At 53.2% G+C, this 22,200-nt stretch overlaps 1 protein-coding gene across 1 annotated transcript in view; it reads left to right on the top strand.

The window, feature by feature from the left end:
* The first annotated feature begins 8,944 nt into the window (after positions 1-8,944).
* LOC131740126 (dynamin-3-like) overlaps positions 8,945-22,200 on the top strand; it is a 47,170-nt gene continuing 33,914 nt past the window's right edge. Inside the window, exons 1-10 of the mRNA XM_059035220.1 lie at positions 8,945-9,747; positions 15,872-15,945; positions 16,134-16,283; positions 17,269-17,472; positions 17,678-17,776; positions 17,979-18,139; positions 19,379-19,521; positions 20,075-20,210; positions 21,230-21,297; positions 22,095-22,200. The exon at positions 22,095-22,200 is cut by the window's right edge and continues 33 nt beyond it. Of these exons, the coding sequence (XP_058891203.1) occupies positions 9,587-9,747; positions 15,872-15,945; positions 16,134-16,283; positions 17,269-17,472; positions 17,678-17,776; positions 17,979-18,139; positions 19,379-19,521; positions 20,075-20,210; positions 21,230-21,297; positions 22,095-22,200 (1,302 nt within the window). The 5' untranslated portion in view covers positions 8,945-9,586. The remainder of the gene's footprint in view (positions 9,748-15,871; positions 15,946-16,133; positions 16,284-17,268; positions 17,473-17,677; positions 17,777-17,978; positions 18,140-19,378; positions 19,522-20,074; positions 20,211-21,229; positions 21,298-22,094) is intronic.

Here is a 22,200-nt window from a genome sequence, read left to right as displayed (position 1 = left end):
AGACAGCAGAGCAGCACTAGACTGAGCGACTCGGACAGGAAGACAGCAGAGCAGCACTAGACTGAGCGACTCGGACAGGAAGACAGCAGAGCAGCACTAGACTGAGCGACTCGGACACGAAGACAGCAGAGCAGCACTAGACTGAGCGACTCGGACAGGAAGACAGCAGAGCAGCACTAGACTGAGCAACTCGGACAGGAAGACAGCAGAGCAGCACTAGACTGAGCGACTCGGACACGAAGACAGCAGAGCAGCACTAGACTGAGCGACTCGGACAGGAAGACAGCAGAGCAGCACTAGACTGAGCGACTCGGACAGGAAGACAGCAGAGCAGCACTAGACTGAGCGACTCGGACAGGAAGACAGCAGAGCAGCACTAGACTGAGCGACTCGGACAGGAAGACAGCAGAGCAGCACTAGACTGAGCGACTCGGACAGGAAGACAGCAGAGCAGCACTAGACTGAGCGACTCGGACAGGAAGACAGCAGAGCAGCACTAGACTGAGCGACTCGGACAGGAAGACAGCAGAGCAGCACTAGACTGAGCGACTCGGACACGAAGACAGCAGAGCAGCACTAGACTGAGCGACTCGGACAGGAAGACAGCAGAGCAGCACTAGACTGAGCGACTCGGACACGAAGACAGCAGAGCAGCACTAGACTGAGCGACTCGGACAGGAAGACAGCAGAGCAGCACTAGACTGAGCGACTCGGACAGGAAGACAGCAGAGCAGCACTAGACTGAGCGACTCGGACAGGAAGACAGCAGAGCAGCACTAGACTGAGCGACTCGGACACGAAGACAGCAGAGCAGCACTAGACTGAGCGACTCGGACAGGAAGACAGCAGAGCAGCACTAGACTGAGCGACTCGGACAGGAAGACAGCAGAGCAGCACTAGACTGAGCGACTCGGACACGAAGACAGCAGAGCAGCACTAGACTGAGCGACTCGGACACGAAGACAGCAGAGCAGCACTAGACTGAGCGACTCGGACAGGAAGACAGCAGAGCAGCACTAGACTGAGCGACTCGGACACGAAGACAGCAGAGCAGCACTAGACTGAGCGACTCGGACAGGAAGACAGCAGAGCAGCACTAGACTGAGCGACTCGGACACGAAGACAGCAGAGCAGCACTAGACTGAGCGACTCGGACACGAAGACAGCAGAGCAGCACTAGACTGAGCGACTCGGACAGGAAGACAGCAGAGCAGCACTAGACTGAGCAACTCGGACACGAAGACAGCAGAGCAGCACTAGACTGAGCGACTCGGACAGGAAGACAGCAGAGCAGCACTAGACTGAGCGACTCGGACAGGAAGACAGCAGAGCAGCACTAGACTGAGCGACTCGGACAGGAAGACAGCAGAGCAGCACTAGACTGAGCGACTCGGACAGGAAGACAGCAGAGCAGCACTAGACTGAGCGACTCGGACAGGAAGACAGCAGAGCAGCACTAGACTGAGCGACTCGGACAGGAAGACAGCAGAGCAGCACTAGACTGAGCGACTCGGACACGAAGACAGCAGAGCAGCACTAGACTGAGCGACTCGGACACGAAGACAGCAGAGCAGCACTAGACTGAGCGACTCGGACAGGAAGACAGCAGAGCAGCACTAGACTGAGCGACTCGGACACGAAGACAGCAGAGCAGCACTAGACTGAGCGACTCGGACAGGAAGACAGCAGAGCAGCACTAGACTGAGCGACTCGGACAGGAAGACAGCAGAGCAGCACTAGACTGAGCGACTCGGACAGGAAGACAGCAGAGCAGCACTAGACTGAGCGACTCGGACACGAAGACAGCAGAGCAGCACTAGACTGAGCGACTCGGACAGGAAGACAGCAGAGCAGCACTAGACTGAGCGACTCGGACAGGAAGACAGCAGAGCAGCACTAGACTGAGCGACTCGGACAGGAAGACAGCAGAGCAGCACTAGACTGAGCGACTCGGACAGGAAGACAGCAGAGCAGCACTAGACTGAGCAACTCGGACACGAAGACAGCAGAGCAGCACTAGACTGAGCGACTCGGACAGGAAGACAGCAGAGCAGCACTAGACTGAGCGACTCGGACACGAAGACAGCAGAGCAGCACTAGACTGAGCGACTCGGACAGGAAGACAGCAGAGCAGCACTAGACTGAGCAACTCGGACACGAAGACAGCAGAGCAGCACTAGACTGAGCGACTCGGACAGGAAGACAGCAGAGCAGCACTAGACTGAGCGACTCGGACAGGAAGACAGCAGAGCAGCACTAGACTGAGCGACTCGGACACGAAGACAGCAGAGCAGCACTAGACTGAGCGACTCGGACACGAAGACAGCAGAGCAGCACTAGACTGAGCGACTCGGACAGGAAGACAGCAGAGCAGCACTAGACTGAGCGACTCGGACACGAAGACAGCAGAGCAGCACTAGACTGAGCGACTCGGACAGGAAGACAGCAGAGCAGCACTAGACTGAGCGACTCGGACAGGAAGACAGCAGAGCAGCACTAGACTGAGCGACTCGGACACGAAGACAGCAGAGCAGCACTAGACTGAGCGACTCGGACAGGAAGACAGCAGAGCAGCACTAGACTGAGCGACTCGGACACGAAGACAGCAGAGCAGCACTAGACTGAGCGACTCGGACACGAAGACAGCAGAGCAGCACTAGACTGAGCAACTCGGACACGAAGACAGCAGAGCAGCACTAGACTGAGCGACTCGGACAGGAAGACAGCAGAGCAGCACTAGACTGAGCGACTCGGACAGGAAGACAGCAGAGCAGCACTAGACTGAGCGACTCGGACACGAAGACAGCAGAGCAGCACTAGACTGAGCGACTCGGACACGAAGACAGCAGAGCAGCACTAGACTGAGCGACTCGGACAGGAAGACAGCAGAGCAGCACTAGACTGAGCGACTCGGACAGGAAGACAGCAGAGCAGCACTAGACTGAGCGACTCGGACAGGAAGACAGCAGAGCAGCACTAGACTGAGCGACTCGGACAGGAAGACAGCAGAGCAGCACTAGACTGAGCGACTCGGACAGGAAGACAGCAGAGCAGCACTAGACTGAGCGACTCGGACACGAAGACAGCAGAGCAGCACTAGACTGAGCGACTCGGACAGGAAGACAGCAGAGCAGCACTAGACTGAGCGACTCGGACACGAAGACAGCAGAGCAGCACTAGACTGAGCGACTCGGACAGGAAGACAGCAGAGCAGCACTAGACTGAGCGACTCGGACAGGAAGACAGCAGAGCAGCACTAGACTGAGCGACTCGGACAGGAAGACAGCAGAGCAGCACTAGACTGAGCGACTCGGACACGAAGACAGCAGAGCAGCACTAGACTGAGCGACTCGGACAGGAAGACAGCAGAGCAGCACTAGACTGAGCGACTCGGACACGAAGACAGCAGAGCAGCACTAGACTGAGCGACTCGGACACGAAGACAGCAGAGCAGCACTAGACTGAGCGACTCGGACAGGAAGACAGCAGAGCAGCACTAGACTGAGCGACTCGGACAGGAAGACAGCAGAGCAGCACTAGACTGAGCGACTCGGACACGAAGACAGCAGAGCAGCACTAGACTGAGCGACTCGGACACGAAGACAGCAGAGCAGCACTAGACTGAGCGACTCGGACAGGAAGACAGCAGAGCAGCACTAGACTGAGCGACTCGGACACGAAGACAGCAGAGCAGCACTAGACTGAGCGACTCGGACAGGAAGACAGCAGAGCAGCACTAGACTGAGCGACTCGGACACGAAGACAGCAGAGCAGCACTAGACTGAGCGACTCGGACAGGAAGACAGCAGAGCAGCACTAGACTGAGCGACTCGGACAGGAAGACAGCAGAGCAGCACTAGACTGAGCGACTCGGACAGGAAGACAGCAGAGCAGCACTAGACTGAGCGACTCGGACACGAAGACAGCAGAGCAGCACTAGACTGAGCGACTCGGACACGAAGACAGCAGAGCAGCACTAGACTGAGCGACTCGGACAGGAAGACAGCAGAGCAGCACTAGACTGAGCGACTCGGACACGAAGACAGCAGAGCAGCACTAGACTGAGCGACTCGGACACGAAGACAGCAGAGCAGCACTAGACTGAGCGACTCGGACACGAAGACAGCAGAGCAGCACTAGACTGAGCGACTCGGACAGGAAGACAGCAGAGCAGCACTAGACTGAGCGACTCGGACAGGAAGACAGCAGAGCAGCACTAGACTGAGCGACTCGGACAGGAAGACAGCAGAGCAGCACTAGACTGAGCGACTCGGACAGGAAGACAGCAGAGCAGCACTAGACTGAGCGACTCGGACACGAAGACAGCAGAGCAGCACTAGACTGAGCGACTCGGACACGAAGACAGCAGAGCAGCACTAGACTGAGCGACTCGGACAGGAAGACAGCAGAGCAGCACTAGACTGAGCGACTCGGACAGGAAGACAGCAGAGCAGCACTAGACTGAGCGACTCGGACACGAAGACAGCAGAGCAGCACTAGACTGAGCGACTCGGACAGGAAGACAGCAGAGCAGCACTAGACTGAGCGACTCGGACAGGAAGACAGCAGAGCAGCACTAGACTGAGCGACTCGGACAGGAAGACAGCAGAGCAGCACTAGACTGAGCGACTCGGACACGAAGACAGCAGAGCAGCACTAGACTGAGCGACTCGGACAGGAAGACAGCAGAGCAGCACTAGACTGAGCGACTCGGACAGGAAGACAGCAGAGCAGCACTAGACTGAGCGACTCGGACACGAAGACAGCAGAGCAGCACTAGACTGAGCGACTCGGACACGAAGACAGCAGAGCAGCACTAGACTGAGCGACTCGGACAGGAAGACAGCAGAGCAGCACTAGACTGAGCGACTCGGACAGGAAGACAGCAGAGCAGCACTAGACTGAGCGACTCGGACAGGAAGACAGCAGAGCAGCACTAGACTGAGCGACTCGGACAGGAAGACAGCAGAGCAGCACTAGACTGAGCGACTCGGACAGGAAGACAGCAGAGCAGCACTAGACTGAGCGACTCGGACAGGAAGACAGCAGAGCAGCACTAGACTGAGCGACTCGGACAGGAAGACAGCAGAGCAGCACTAGACTGAGCGACTCGGACACGAAGACAGCAGAGCAGCACTAGACTGAGCGACTCGGACACGAAGACAGCAGAGCAGCACTAGACTGAGCGACTCGGACAGGAAGACAGCAGAGCAGCACTAGACTGAGCGACTCGGACACGAAGACAGCAGAGCAGCACTAGACTGAGCGACTCGGACAGGAAGACAGCAGAGCAGCACTAGACTGAGCGACTCGGACACGAAGACAGCAGAGCAGCACTAGACTGAGCGACTCGGACACGAAGACAGCAGAGCAGCACTAGACTGAGCGACTCGGACAGGAAGACAGCAGAGCAGCACTAGACTGAGCGACTCGGACACGAAGACAGCAGAGCAGCACTAGACTGAGCGACTCGGACAGGAAGACAGCAGAGCAGCACTAGACTGAGCGACTCGGACAGGAAGACAGCAGAGCAGCACTAGACTGAGCGACTCGGACAGGAAGACAGCAGAGCAGCACTAGACTGAGCGACTCGGACACGAAGACAGCAGAGCAGCACTAGACTGAGCGACTCGGACAGGAAGACAGCAGAGCAGCACTAGACTGAGCGACTCGGACACGAAGACAGCAGAGCAGCACTAGACTGAGCGACTCGGACAGGAAGACAGCAGAGCAGCACTAGACTGAGCGACTCGGACACGAAGACAGCAGAGCAGCACTAGACTGAGCGACTCGGACAGGAAGACAGCAGAGCAGCACTAGACTGAGCGACTCGGACAGGAAGACAGCAGAGCAGCACTAGACTGAGCGACTCGGACACGAAGACAGCAGAGCAGCACTAGACTGAGCGACTCGGACAGGAAGACAGCAGAGCAGCACTAGACTGAGCGACTCGGACAGGAAGACAGCAGAGCAGCACTAGACTGAGCGACTCGGACAGGAAGACAGCAGAGCAGCACTAGACTGAGCGACTCGGACACGAAGACAGCAGAGCAGCACTAGACTGAGCGACTCGGACAGGAAGACAGCAGAGCAGCACTAGACTGAGCGACTCGGACAGGAAGACAGCAGAGCAGCACTAGACTGAGCGACTCGGACAGGAAGACAGCAGAGCAGCACTAGACTGAGCGACTCGGACAGGAAGACAGCAGAGCAGCACTAGACTGAGCGACTCGGACAGGAAGACAGCAGAGCAGCACTAGACTGAGCGACTCGGACAGGAAGACAGCAGAGCAGCACTAGACTGAGCGACTCGGACAGGAAGACAGCAGAGCAGCACTAGACTGAGCGACTCGGACAGGAAGACAGCAGAGCAGCACTAGACTGAGCGACTCGGACACGAAGACAGCAGAGCAGCACTAGACTGAGCGACTCGGACACGAAGACAGCAGAGCAGCACTAGACTGAGCGACTCGGACAGGAAGACAGCAGAGCAGCACTAGACTGAGCGACTCGGACAGGAAGACAGCAGAGCAGCACTAGACTGAGCGACTCGGACAGGAAGACAGCAGAGCAGCACTAGACAGAGCGACGGACACGAAGACAGCAGAGCAGCACTAGACTGAGCGACTCGGACACGAAGACAGCAGAGCAGCACTAGACTGAGCGACTCGGACACGAAGACAGCAGAGCAGCACTAGACTGAGCGACTCGGACACGAAGACAGCAGAGCAGCACTAGACTGAGCGACTCGGACACGAAGACAGCAGAGCAGCACTAGACTGAGCGACTCGGACACGAAGACAGCAGAGCAGCACTAGACTGAGCGACTCGGACAGGAAGACAGCAGAGCAGCACTAGACTGAGCGACTCGGACACGAAGACAACCTCTGGTTCTTACAAAATATCAAACTATAAAATATCACATTGTAAAGTATCACATTACAAAATATCACACCATGGCACGAAGCGAATATTGATTACGGTGTCAAATTCTGATTTCTTGTTTTGTGCTTTTCTTACAAAAACAACAACAGCAACAAAAATGTTCTTCAGCAGTTCCATACCTGATAATATCTTCAGCAAATGAAAAGCATCAAACAATCGCAGAACGAAATGCAGACACGTGAAGCTCACGAGAAACTGAAAATGTCTCGGGTGATGCCATATTGAACTAGACAACACGACTCAAACAGACAGCCTGTCGGCCGGGGCTTGTGTGTTCACATCTGCACTCTCTAGCCCTCTGTTACCTTGCTTTGAAATGTGAAGGCTGGGAGGCAAAGCCAGGAACTGCTTCACAGCTTACACTTCCACACTAAAACAAAGCCAGCCTCAAAAGTACAGCTTTAACCGTGAAGCTCGTGTGTTTACACTGTACGCTGTTTTACACAGCTGCTGTACTGAATTTCCAGAAAGGACATTCGGAAGTGTTTTTCCAAAATGTCTCATAACTTTATTTTAATGTGTTGCATTTAAGTAACATATTTAGCCATTTTATTCATGCTGCGTCTCTGAAGATCATCAAAAAAGAATTGGAACACAAATATAGAATATTTTATAATATAGGATGTTCTGAAATATAACCCAGTGCTAAAATAGCTTATACATTGTAATGTATAATTTCAAGGAGTGCATTGTATCTGTGTGTGGGTCTCGGTCCTGTAGCAGTGCATTGTATCTGTGTGTGGGTCTCGGTCCTGTAGCAGTGCATTGTATCTGTGTGTGGGTCTCGGTCCTGTAGCAGTGCATTGTATCTGTGTGTGGGCCTCGGTCCTGTAGCAGTGCATTGTATCTGTGTGTGGGTCTCGGTCCTGTAGCAGTGCATTGTATCTGTGTGTGGGTCTCGGTCCTGTAGCAGTGCATTGTATCTGTGTGTGGGTCTCGGTCCTGTAGCAGTGCATTGTATCTGTGTGTGGGTCTCGGTCCTGTAGCAGTGCATTGTATCTGTGTGTGGGTCTCGGTCCTGTAGCAGTGCATTGTATCTGTGTGTGGGTCTCGGTCCTGTAGCAGTGCATTGTATCTGTGTGTGGGTCTCGGTCCTGTAGCAGTGCATTGTATCTGTGTGTGGGTCTCGGTCCTGTAGCAGTGCATTGTATCTGTGTGTGGGTCTCGGTCCTGTAGCAGTGCATTGTATCTGTGTGTGGGTCTCGGTCCTGTAGCAGTGCATTGTATCTGTGTGTGGGTCTCGGTCCTGTAGCAGTGCATTGTATCTGTGTGTGGGTCTCGGTCCTGTAGCAGTGCATTGTATCTGTGTGTGGGTCTCGGTCCTGTAGCAGTGCATTGTATCTGTGTGTGGGTCTCGGTCCTGTAGCAGTGCATTGCTCCCAGGTCGACAGTGGCCGCAGTGTACAAATCTGTCACACTCAATAACAATCTGCCTTGATGTTGCACCAAACTGTTATCATTACACTGCCAGTCTACTGTAGACGCGCTGCATTATATTTGGCTGTAATCTGATCAGCTCTCGATTTCATACAAATGTGTTTTAGCTTTCAGTCACTGTTCGATTCTTATGTGGAGCCTCTGTGTTTAAGTGCGTGCACTATTCCCTGCCTCGATTGGCTAGCACAGGCCTGACCTTGCTATATCATTATCACGGTATATTGTCAGCTTGGTTGTTTTTTTATTCTTGAATTGTGCTTTTTTGTTTGTGAAGTAAGCCTGTGAGCACAGCACTCTGTGCTTAGTGACGATGCAGATCCCAGTGTAAAAAGGAGAAGAACGCTTCTTATTTTGCAGTGGCACACATAATTGCTTGCCAGTCAGCAGCCGTGCATTTATTTCGAGTCAGGCTTGCTGAAGTCGCTGTAAACAGTGGCGCGTGGGCGTGGTTTATATTGGAATCGGCTAGGGGCGGGGTTTCTGGAAGGCTGAAGATAATTTATCCATCTTTGATTGGCTTTCGCGCTGTCAGTCTCATCTAGGGGCGTGGTAGTTGGGATTTGATAGTGCGCCTGCGCAGAAGAAAAGGACCGTTAGCTGTCAGAAAGAAGCTCGGATCCGGAGACCTGCGCGTCAAACCGAGCAGAACCGGGGCACACCGGACTTGGCACCGCGTCCGAAACCAGGTCTGGGGTTGTGGCCAGTACAGCAGTGAGACTATCAACGAAACCGAGAAAGCATATAGCCGGAGGACCGAACTGTAAAAAGAGGGTGTCTTTCCTCTCAAGCAAGTCAGAACCGAACAGTGCCGGCGGTGCAAACTCAGCGGTACCGAGCCTCGACCCGACCCAGCGTTACCCAAGGGTTTCTGAGCCGTAATGCTAAACCGAGCTCATTACCCAGAACCGGAGCGGGTGTGACCGAATCTTCCAGGGAGCTCCGTCTATCCCGAACCAGGACAGTGACAGCATCTCTCGAAGCTGTGCTCAGGAGATACCGAACCGAGGACTGTTAGGAATCCTTTTAAAAAACCCGAAGCGATCACAATATCATCGGGACTGACTGAGCAGAGGAATTGACTTGGCGGTGTATTATATTAATAATTATCGAGAGCCTGCATGGTTTGAATCAGCCCTAAAGACCCGTTTCCTCCTCGACTCGCTCACTCCACGGCTCCCCTCGTCACCTCCCCGGCTGTGTCGCCATGGGTAACCGCGGGATGGAGGACCTGATCCCGCTGGTGAACCGGCTGCAGGACGCGTTCAGCTTTATCGGGCAGAGCTGCAACCTCGACCTGCCGCAGATCGCTGTGGTGGGCGGGCAGAGCGCCGGCAAGAGCTCGGTGCTGGAGAACTTCGTGGGCAGGTAAATAAATATAAACACATAAATAAATAAATATGACACACACACACACACACACACACACACACACACACCCCGACAACAACAGCAGTCTTTCCAGTGATCTTACTGCATCCCTGTAGAGACACGCTGTCATATCAATGTGCGCACAGCGTGGGGGTCACACATGCGAGTTTACACACACGCACATAGACATTGCGGGGCGCTGTCAGGGCAAATGCGCACAATTTATAATGAATACATTTGGCTTTTTTCCCCCTTTCTTTGCCATATAGTGTTAAACAGCTCGATTTGGATGTGTGTGCGTGTTTAGACAGCATGCCGCCGTGTCATGGTTGTGTATAGGGTGTGTGTGTGTACAGCACGCAGATGAAAAGAGAGTCATGTCGTCTCTGATGTAATTGAACGGGGAAGGGGCTGGGCTGTGCGATGCTGTGTAGTCGTTTTGTCCGAGGCTGTAGTCTCTTTAATTGCGCAGTATTTAATTGCACAGTTTCAGGGAGTGTGTTTGTTTGAAGAGATCTGAAGAACCATATCCTTGTAAAGCAGGTTATTCACAACCAGGATGGACTGGGATCTCTCTGGATAGCGGGAGACTCACACAGAGCAGAATAAAGCCAGTCTGTGTTGTGTGAGAGGCTCTCTCTCTCTCTCTCTCTGTCTCTTCTCTGCCTTGTCATCTACAGTAGCCCTGATGATAACGCTGGCAGGCACTGAGTGACCTTGCATTGCTGCTGTAGAGTGAGTGTTTGCTGCTTTGACAGAAGGCAGGACTGAAAACATTGCAGTAGTTTTATTATCTGCACAGAATGCAGCCCAGCAGCTGTGGAGCACTGGGATTCATGGACGAAGGAGACACACACAGAGACGCAGAGACACACACACACACACACACACACACACAGACACACACACACACACACACAGATGCAGAAATGCAGAGACACACACAGACACACACACGCACAGACACACACAAACACACACACACAGACACACACATACACACAGATGCACAAACGCAGAGACACACACAGACGCAGAAACGCAGAGACACACAGAGACGCAGAGACACACACACACACACAGAGACGCAGAGACACACACAGAGACATGCATACATACACACAGACAGAGATGCGCGCACACACACAGATTCACAGGCACACACACACACATGTAATGAATTGTGTGGGCAGACTCTGGGATCATGCAGTTGATTTAGCATCTGGGAAAATGTATGCGTGCACTGCTTTTCAGAGTGCCACATGGTCTAGGCTGCAGTACCTCTATATCAGTGCCAGAAATGTGTCACTTCGAGTTGCCTTCCAGCCTCCAGACCGATTCCTCCCCTGCAAAGCAGCAGCACCTGTATGGGGCGGCTGTAGAAATTCAGCCGAGTTCTCTTGTAAACCTGCCAGTAAACTACAGTGTAGCGATGCATGCAGGCTAACTCATAGAGGATGCATAGCAATCACTGGCATGCAGGCTAACTCATAGAGGATGCATAGCAATCACTGGCATGCAGGCTAACTCATAGAGGATGCATAGCAATCACTGGCATGCAGGCTAACTCATAGAGGATGCATAGCAATCACTGGCATGCAGGCTAACTCATAGAGGATGCATAGCAATCACTGGCATGCAGGCTAACTCATAGAGGAGGGTGGGATTCGAGATGTTTAATGTATTGTTTAATAAGCCTAGGAAAAGCATGCCAACCTGGCCTAGGTAAACATTTCTCTGGATGCTTCCTAGATTTCTTGCTTGGGTTCCTTCCCCCTATCAGACTCACCCATGGACTGGGGAATGTGGGGCTCCAGCTGGTCTAGTGGTCCTGGGTCCGAATCCTGATCATTTCAATAATTATATTAATTGAGGGGAGTTGTGAACCCCAGGACTGGGTGCAGCAGCAGCAGGGCTAGTGTGAGTTTCTAACCCTGGGACAATGTGACCACACTGCACCAGTGAGCTGCTCAGAGAGGTGCAGGAGGCTGCAGAGTTCCCACCCTGCTTCACAGCATCCCAGTCTCTCTGTGTTACTTTTATTAAGTAGAACGCCAGCCTCTATGGACCGATATGAAAACTGGGACAGTGCCATGGATCTCTGAAATACCGCAGACCACTTTAAGAGTTTAGGAGTAGGAAATATTAACCCCACAAGACATAAACTAGAAGTGAAGACACCACTCACTACAATACACCTAAACACATGAAGTCGGGCAGGGAGCACGAACCCCTCTCTAAAATAGTGAACTCGCGGCTCTCCTCTCATTTAGGTCAGCTTGACATTCTCTTCCAGTCCTCAGCCTGCTTCCCTGAGACCCCACCAGCCTGGGAACGCTGCTGTCTCCATGTGGATATGGAACCATGTGAAATCAGTACCAATGAGAGATCCGTCTCAGCTGGGCTGGGCTGCTAAATGTGACCTACAGTTTTTAGGCAAGCTGTGCTAGGATTAGAAACTCACACACTAGCCGTCTGCTGCACCCAGTCCTGGGGTTCAGAGCTCCCCTCAATGAAGTCTAGTGTTATTATTATTATTATTATTATTATTAATATTGAAATGATCAGGATCAGGGGGAGGGGGAAGGGAGAGAGAATGAATAATAAAGCATGGTAAAGCACAGGTACAGGTAAGCATGGTAAAGCACACAGAGAGGCATGGTAAAGCACACAGAGAGGCATGGTAAAGCACACAGAGAGGCATGGTAACGCACACAGAGAGGCATGGTAAAGCACAGGTACAGGTAAGCATGGTAACGCACACAGAGAGGCATGGTAAAGCACAGGTACAGGTAAGCATGGTAACGCACACAGAGAGGCATGGTAAAGCACAGGTACAGGTAAGCATGGTAACGCACACAGAGAGGCATGGTAAAGCACAGGTACAGGTAAGCATGGTAACGCACACAGAGAGGCATGGTAAAGCACAGGTACAGGTAAGCATGGTAACGCACACAGAGAGGCATGGTAAAGCACAGGTACAGGTAAGCATGGTAAAGCACACAGAGAGGCATGGTAAAGCACAGGTACAGGTAAGCATGGTAACGCACACAGAGAGGCATGGTAAAGCACAGGTACAGGTAAGCATGGTAAAGCACAGGTACAGGTAAGCATGGTAACGCACACAGAGAGGCATGGTAAAGCACAGGTACAGGTAAGCATGGTAAAGCACAGGTACAGGTAAGCATGGTAACGCACACAGAGAGGCATGGTAAAGCACAGGTACAGGTAAGCATGGTAACACACACAGAGAGGCATGGTAAAGCACAGGTACAGGTAAGCATGGTAAAGCACACAGAGAGGCATGGTAAAGCACAGGTACAGGTAAGCATGGTAAAGCACACAGAGAGGCATGGTAAAGCACAGGTACAGGTAAGCATGGTAAAGCACACAGAGAGGCATGGTAAAGCACAGGTACAGGTAAGCATGGTAACGCACACAGAGAGGCATGGTAAAGCACAGGTACAGGTAAGCATGGTAAAGCACAGGTACAGGTAAGCATGGTAACGCACACAGAGAGGCATGGTAAAGCACAGGTACAGGTAAGCATGGTAAAGCACAGGTACAGGTAAGCATGGTAACGCACACAGAGAGGCATGGTAAAGCACAGGTACAGGTAAGCATGGTAACACACACAGAGAGGCATGGTAAAGCACAGGTACAGGTAAGCATGGTAAAGCACACAGAGAGGCATGGTAAAGCACACAGAGAGGCATGGTAAAGCACACAGAGAGGCATGGTAAAGCACACAGAGAGGCATGGTAAAGCACACAGAGAGGCATGGTAAAGCACACAGAGAGGCATGGTAACGCACACAGAGAGGCATGGTAAAGCATATTTAAAGAATACGTGGTAATGTTTCGTAAGGGTGGTCCCGGAGTGCTGCTGGTATTGGAATGGGTTCTGCAGGCAGGGTCTCACTGGATGGGTTCTGCAGGCAGGGTCTCACTGGATGGGTTCTGCAGGCAGGGTCACACTGGAATGGGTTCTGCAGGCAGGGTCACACTGGAATGGGTTCTGCAGGCAGGGTCACACTGGATGGGTTCTGCAGGCAGGGTCACACTGGAATGGGGTCTGCAGGCAGGGTCACACTGGATGGGTTCTGCAGGCAGGGTCACACTGGAATGGGTTCTGCAGGCAGGGTCACACTGGAATGGGTTCTGCAGGCAGGGTCACACTGGATGGGTTCTGCAGGCAGGGTCACACTGGAATGGGTTCTGCAGGCAGGGTCACACTGGATGGGTTCTGCAGGCAGGGTCACACTGGAATGGGGTCTGCAGGCAGGGTCACACTGGAATGGGGTCTGCAGGCAGGGTCACACTGGAAAGGGTTCTGCAGGCAGGGTCACACTGGAATGGGGTCTGCAGGCAGGGTCACACTGGAATGGGGTTTGCAGACAGGGTCACACTGGAATGGGTTCTGCAGACAGGGTCACACTGGAATGGGGTCTGCAGACAGGGTCACACTGGAATGGGGTCTGCAGGCAGGGTCACACTGGAATGGGGTCTGCAGGCAGGGTCACACTGGATGGGGTTCTGCAGGCAGGGTCACACTGGAATGGGGTCTGCAGACAGGGTCACACTGGAATGGGGTCTGCAGGCAGGGTCACAATGGATGGGGTCTGCAGACAGGGTCACAATGGAATGGGGTCTGCAGGCAGGGTCACACTGGATGGGGTTCTGCAGGCAGAGTCACACTGGAATGGGGTCTGCAGGCAGGGTCACACTGGATGGGTTCTGCAGGCAGGGTCACAATGGATGGGGTCTGCAGACAGGGTCACACTGGAATGGGGTCTGCAGGCAGGGTCACACTGGAATGGGGTCTGCAGGCAGGGTCACACTGGAATGGGGTCTGCAGGCAGGGTCACACTGGAAGTGTTATTCGGGCTGCAGAGATCCGGGGCTGAGATTGAATCAGGACTCATCCCTGCAGGGGTCTGCTATGCTCAGTGAAATCACAAGAGCTGCTTCCTTTCCTGATTCTCTCTTCACTGTCCTCCACTGAGACACAGAGAGCAGGATGGGATTGTTAATGAAACAGACTGCTTGTGAACCTCAGTGATGCACAGGCTCTGTGTGTGTGTGTGTGTGTGTATACTATACAATACAATGCAGTGCAATACAATACAATGCAGTGCAGTGCAATACAATACAATGCAGTGCAATACAATACAATGCAGTGCAATGCAATACAATACAATGCAGTGCAATGCAATACAATACAATGCAGTGCAATGCAATACAATTCCCATTTCTATAGCTTCTTTCATCACAAGGATCCCAAAGCACGTCACAAACACAAAAAATAAAAAAGAACAATTAAACCATTAAATTAATACAAAATAATACAAAATGTAATAAAACAGAAAGTAAAAAAAGAATGTGGTTTTAATTGTAAAAAATGTGTGTGTGTGTATGCATGTATGTATGTAGATATAGATATATAATATTTCCGGCTGTGTATCATCCTAAGGTTCTAATAAGCATAATCTCTCAGAGTGGTTTACTAATGAAGCAAAGCAGTTCAGTTCCGTTCAATTCAAATCAAATCATTTCAGTTCAATTCAATTGAAAGCAGACCTGGTTTGGGCTGAGCTTGTCCGTGCTGACAGAGAGAGAGAGCGCGTTATTCGTGCTCTCAGTGAAATACACACAGTTTATTTATTCAGATTAAACAGGATGATTACTCTCTGAACGACAGGGACTGTACTCCTGTATGATAATCACACACAGTGACCTGTCTGTGTCTGTCAGGGACTGTACTCCTGTATGATAATCACACACAGTGACCTGTCTGTGTCTGTCAGGGACTGTACTCCTGTATGATAATCACACACAGTGACCTGTCTGCGTCTGTCAGGGACTGTACTCCTGTATGATAATCACACACAGTGACCTGTCTGTGTCTGTCAGGGACTGTACTGTGTGATAATCACACACAGTGACCTGTCTGTGTCTGTCAGGGACTGTACTCCTGTGTGATAATCACACACAGTAACCTGTCTGTGTCTGTCAGGGACTGTACTCCTGTGTGATAATCACACACAGTGACCTGTCTGTGTCTGTCAGGGACTGTACTCCTGTGTGATAATCACACACAGTAACCTGTCTGTGTCTGTCAGGGACTTCCTGCCCCGGGGCTCCGGCATCGTCACCAGGAGGCCTCTGGTCCTGCAGCTCATCAGCGCCACCACAGGTACGGGGAGAGGGAGGGGGAGGGGGAGGACACGGATACAGGATAATGTTGTTCATTGCATTGCAATGTGAAATTCAAAGAAGTAGCTGACAAATAAAGTCCAAACCATTGTAAGGAAAGTTTTAAAAGCAAGCGTCCAGTGAAAGTGGCTGGTTGTGAAGCTGCTGTATGTCTCCTGTGTGTCTCAGAGCACGCAGAGTTCCTGCACTGCAAGGGGAAGAAGTTTACCGACTTCGATGAAGTGCGGCAAGAGATTGAGGCTGAGACTGACCGCATCACTGGAGTCAACAAGGGCATCTCTCCCGTCCCCATCAACCTGCGAGTGTACTCTCCACACGGTGAGTCTGCCCTGCCCCTCTCAACCCCTCTCTCCATCTCCCCGTCCCATCAACCTGCGAGTGTACTCTCCACACGGTGAGTCTGCCCTGCCCCTCTCAACCCCTCTCTCCATCTCCCCGTCCCATCAACCTGCGAGTGTACTCTCCACACGGTGAGTCTGCCCTGCCCCTCTCAACCCCTCTCTCCATCTCCCCATCCCATCAACCTGCGAGTGTACTCTCCACACGGTGAGTCTGCCCTGCCCCTCTCAACCCCTCTCTCCATCTCCCCGTCCCATCAACCTGCGAGTGTACTCTCCACACGGTGAGTCTGCCCTGCCCCTCTCAACCCCTCTCTCCATCTCCCCATCCCATCAACCTGCGAGTGTACTCTCCACACGGTGAGTCTGCCCTGCCCCTCTCAACCCCTCTCTCCATCTCCCCGTCCCATCAACCTGCGAGTGTACTCTCCACACGGTGAGTCTGCCCTGCCCCTCTCAACCCCTCTCTCCATCTCCCCATCCCATCAACCTGCGAGTGTACTCTCCACACGGTGAGTCTGCCCTGCCCCTCTCAACCCCTCTCTCCATCTCCCCATCCCATCAACCTGCGAGTGTACTCTCCACACGGTGAGTCTGCCCTGCCCCTCTCAACCCCTCTCTCCATCTCCCCATCCCATCAACCTGCGAGTGTACTCTCCACACGGTGAGTCTGCCCTGCCCCTCTCAACCCCTCTCTCCATCTCCCCGTCCCATCAACCTGCGAGTGTACTCTCCACACGGTGAGTCTGCCCTGCCCCTCTCAACCCCTCTCTCCATCTCCCCATCCCATCAACCTGCGAGTGTGCTCTCCACACGGTGAGTCTGCCCTGCCCCTCTCAACCCCTCTCTTTAAACGTTTTGAATGCTTTGTCATTCTCAGCTAATAGGTTCCAATGGGGACGTGACTTCTAATTGTATGTGTGTGTTTGTGTATTTACTCTGTGTGTGTGTGTGTTTGTGTGCAGTGCTGAACCTGACCCTCATCGACCTGCCTGGCATCACCAAGGTGCCTGTCGGGGACCAGCCCCCCGATATCGAGTACCAGATCCGGGACATGCTCATGCAGTTCATCTGCCGAGAGAACTGCCTCATCCTGGCAGTGACCCCCGCCAACACCGACCTGGCCAACTCCGACGCGCTCAAACTGGCCAAGGACGTGGACCCCCAGGGTAAGAGAGAAAGAGAGAGAAACCCCTCACTCTGCTAGTCCTAGCTTAGTATTCTTCAAATTAATGGATGATCTACCTAACTGAGTTGCTTGTGTGTGCTTGTAGCCCATGGAACACCAGGCAACCTTTGTGTCTCTGTGTATCTCTGTCTGTGTGACTGCATGTGTGTGTGTGAGTCTGTGTGACTGTCTGTCTGTCTTTGCAGGCCAGCGCACCATCGGGGTGATCACCAAGCTGGACCTGATGGACGAGGGGACAGACGCACGGGACATCCTGGAGAACAAGCTGCTGCCACTGCGGAGAGGTCAGGGGAGGGAGGAGAGGAGAGGAGAGAGAGGGGAGAGAGTAGAGAGGGGAGAGGAGGGGAGGGGGGAGGGGAGAGGTGAGAGGGGAGGAGAGAGGAGAGAGAGGAGGGGGGAGGGGAGGGGAAGTAGTACAAGTGAATTTTAATTTTAAAACATGATGCCCCTCTCTTTCTCTGCCCCTCTCGTCTCTCTGTCTCTCAGGGTACATCGGCGTGGTAAACCGCAGTCAGAAGGATATCGACGGGAAGAAGGACATCAAGACGGCTCTGGCTGCGGAGAGGAAGTTCTTCCTGTCTCACCCGGGGTACCGGCACTTGGCCGACAACATGGGCACCCCCCACCTGCAGAGAGTGCTTAACCAGGTGAGAGAAGCAGATAATCCAAACCAATCCAATCCAGCCCAATCCAATCCAAACCAATCCAACACAACCCAGTCCAATCCAAACCAATCCAGCCCAGCCCAAACCAAACCAAACCAAACCAAACCAAACCAAATTAATCCAGCCCAGCCCAGTCCAATCCAAACCAATCCAGCCCAGCCCAGCCCAAACCAAACCAAATTAATCCAGTCCAATCCAAACCAAACCAGCCCAGCCCTGCCCAGCCCAAACCAAACCAAACCAAACCAAATGAATCCAGTCCAATCCAAACCAATCCAGCCCAGCCCAGCCCAGCCCAGCCCAAACCAAACCAAACCAAACCAAATGAATCCAGCCCAGCCCAGCCCAGCTCAATCCAATCCAATCCAATCCAGCCCAGCCCAGCACAGCTCAGTCCAGTCCAATCCAAACCAAACCAAATTAGTCCAGCCCAGCCCAGCCCAGCTCAATCCAATCCAATCCAATCCAATCCAGCCCAGCCCAGCCCAATCCAGCACAGCTCAGCCCAATCCAATCCAAACCAAATCAATCCAAACTAATCCAGCACAGCCCAGCTCTGCCCAATCCAATCCAAACCAATCCAAACCAAACCAAACCAAACCAATCCAAACTAATCCAGCCCAGCCCAGCCCAGCTCAATCCAAACTAATCCAGCCCAGCCCAGCTCAATCCAAACCAATCCAGCCCAGCTCAATCCAATCCAAACCAATCCAGCCCAGCCCAGCCCAGCTCAATCCAATCCAAACCAGCCCAGCCCAGCCCAGCTCAATCCAATCCAATCCAATCCAACCAATCCAGCCCAGCCCAGCTCAATCCAATCCAGCCCAGCCCAGCTCAATCCAATCCAATCCAATCCAAATCAATCCAGCTCAGTCCAATCCAATCTAATCCAATCCAATCCAAACTAATCCAGCCCAGCCCAGCTCAGTCCAATCCAATCCAAACCAATCCAGCCCAGCCCAGCCCAGCTCAGTCCAATCCAATCTAATCCAATCCAAACTAATCCAGCCCAGCCCAGCTCAGTCCAATCCAATCCAAACCAATCCAGCCCAGCCCAGCCCAGCTCAGTCCAATCCAATCTAATCCAATGCAATCCAAACCAATCCAGCCCAGACCAGCTCAATCCAATCCAATCCAAACCAATCCAGCATAGGGACTCTTATTTCCACCCCTGTGTTTTAGAACATGGGATCCAGTATTTCCTTTTTTTTCTTCCCGCAGCAACTGACCAACCACATCCGCGACACGCTGCCGGCGTTCCGCAGCAAACTGCAGGCTCAGCTCCTCTCCCTGGACAAGGAGGCGGAGGAGTACCGACAGTTCAGACCCGACGACCCTTCACGCAAGACCAAGGCACTGCTGCAGTGAGAGAGGGGAGAGGAGAGGGGGGAGAGACGGGGGGGGGGAGGGGGGAGAGTGGGGAGAGAGGGGAGAGTGGGGAGTGGGGAGTGGGGAGTGGGGAGTGGGGAGTGGGGAGGGAGAGAGGGGAGAGAGAGAGATGGGGGAGAGGGAGGGGGAGAGAGAGGGGAGGGGTGGGAGGGGGAGAGAGAGACGGGGAGAGAGAGGGGAGAGAAGAGGGGGGAGGGGAGAGGAGAGGGAGGGGGGAGAGAGGAGGGAGGGGGCGAGAGGAGAGAGTTGAGAAGAGGGAGGGGAGAGGGGGAGGAGGGAGAGGAGAAAGGGGAGAGGAGAGAGAGAAAGGGGAGAGAGGGGAGGAGGGAGAGATAGAGAGGGGAGGAGAAGGGAGGGGGAGAGACCAATTAAGAAAAAAGATTGTAAAGATTTCAGGACAGGAGCCAACCGATGTTTAACCCTGCATCTGTTTGCTATCCTCCCTTGTGTGCTGCTGGCACTACAGCTCTCCCCGAGTCCTGGGCTGTGCCTGAGCCACTCGCTCTCTCTGTCGCCCCTTCTCTGCAGGATGGTGCAGCAGTTCTCAGTGGATTTTGAGAAGCGGATCGAGGGTTCGGGGGACCAGGTCGACACGTTGGAGTTGTCCGGGGGAGCAAAGATCAACCGCATCTTCCACGAGCGCTTCCCCTTCGAGCTGGTCAAGGTGCGGCCACTCGCAGTGCCAGATCCCAGTACAGAGCTGTGTCACTCTGCAGCGCCTGATCCCAGTACAGAGCTGTGTCACTCTGCAGTGCCTGATCCCAGTACAGAGCTGTGTCACTCTACAGTGCCTGATCCCAGTATAGAGCTGTGTCACTCTGCAGTGCCTGATCCCAGTACAGAGCTGTGTTACTCTGCAGTGCCTGATCCCAGTACAGAGCTGTGTCAGTTTCCAGTGCCTGATCCCAGTACAGAGCTGTGTCAGTCTCCAGTGCCTGATCCCAGTACAGAGCTGTGTCGCTCTGCAGTGCCTGATCCCAGTACAGAGCTGTGTCGCTCTGCAGTGCCTGATCCCAGTACAGAGCTGTGTCACTCTGCAGTGCCTGATCCCAGTACAGAGCTATGTCACTCTGCAGTGCCTGATCCCAGTACAGAGCTGTGTTACTCTGCAGTGCCTGATCCCAGTACAGAGCTGTGTCAGTCTCCAGTGCCTGATCCCAGTACAGAGCTGTGTCAGTCTCCAGTGCCTGATCCCAGTACAGAGCTGTGTCGCTCTGCAGTGCCTGATCCCAGTACAGAGCTGTGTCGCTCTGCAGTGCCTGATCCCAGTACAGAGCTGTGTCACTCTGCAGTGCCTGATCCCAGTACAGAGCTATGTCACTCTGCAGTGCCTGATCCCAGTACAGAGCTGTGTCGCTCTGCAGTGCCTGATCCCAGTACAGAGCTGTGTCACTCGCAGTGCCTGATCCCAGTACAGAGCTGTGTCACTCTGCAGTGCCTGATCCCAGTACAGAGCTGTGTCACTCTGCCGTGCCTGATCCCAGTACAGAGCTGTGTCACTCGCAGTGCCTGATCCCAGTACAGAGCTGTGTCACTCTGCAGTGCCTGATCCCAGTACAGAGCTGTGTCACTCTGCAGTGCCTGATCCCAGTACAGAACTGTGTCACTCTGCCTCATAGCATCACTTTAACTAGAGCCGCCAGTCTGAGGGCAGGAGGGCTCACTGGTTTTATTATGCTGCAGATGGAGTTTAATGAGAAGGATCTGCGCAGGGAGATCAGCTACGCCATCAAGAACATCCACGGAATCAGGTGAGTGAGTCTCTGTGTCTGTGTGTGTGTGTGTCTGACTCTGTGTGTGTGTGTGACTGTGTGTGACTCTGTGTGTGAGTATGTGTGTGACTCTGTGTGACTGTGTGTGTGTCTGTGCATGTGACTGTGTGTGTCTGTGCATGTGACTGTGTGTGACTCTGTGTGACTGTGTGTGACTCTGTGTGACTGTGTGACTGTGTGTGTCTGTGCGTGTGACTGTGTGTGTGACTCTGTGTGACTGTGTGTGTGTCTGTGCATGTGACTGTGTGTGTGTCTGTGTGTGTGTCTGTGCATGTGACTGTGTGTGACTCTGTGTGACTGTGTGTGACTCTGTGTGACTGTGTGACTCTGACTGTGTGTGTGTCTGTGCGTGTGACTGTGTGTGTGACTCTGTGACTCTGTGTGACTGTGTCTGTGTGTGGGTGTGACTCTGTGTGTGAGTATGTGTGACTGTGTGTGTGAGTGTGTGTGACTGTGTGTGTGAGTGTGTGTGTGTGACTGAGTGTGTGTGTGTGTGTGACTCTGTGACTGTGTGTGTGACTGTGTGTGTGACTGTGTGCGTGTGACTGTGTGTGTGACTGTGTGTGTGACTCTGTGTGTGAGTGTGTGTGTGTGTGTGACTGTGTGTGTGACTCTGTGTGTGTGTGTGAGTGTGTGTGTGTGTGTGTGACTCTGTGTGTGTGTGTGTGTGTGTGTGTGTGTGTGTGTGACTGTGTATAAATTTATAGCACTTATAAAAAATATACTTCTTCCCTGTCCCCTCCCTCTTCTCTCTCCCTCTCTGTCGCCCCCTGCAGGACAGGTCTCTTCACTCCGGACATGGCGTTCGAGGCGATTGTGAAGAAGCAGATAGTGAAGCTGAAGGAGCCGTGCCTCAAGTGTGTGGACATGGTGATCCAGGAG

Source organism: Acipenser ruthenus, chromosome 12, assembly GCF_902713425.1.
Source record: "Acipenser ruthenus chromosome 12, fAciRut3.2 maternal haplotype, whole genome shotgun sequence".
NCBI classification, from domain to species: domain Eukaryota; kingdom Metazoa; phylum Chordata; class Actinopteri; order Acipenseriformes; family Acipenseridae; genus Acipenser; species Acipenser ruthenus.
The sequence above is the reverse complement of the archived record's forward strand: the minus strand, read 5'-3'. Positions and strand labels throughout refer to the sequence as shown.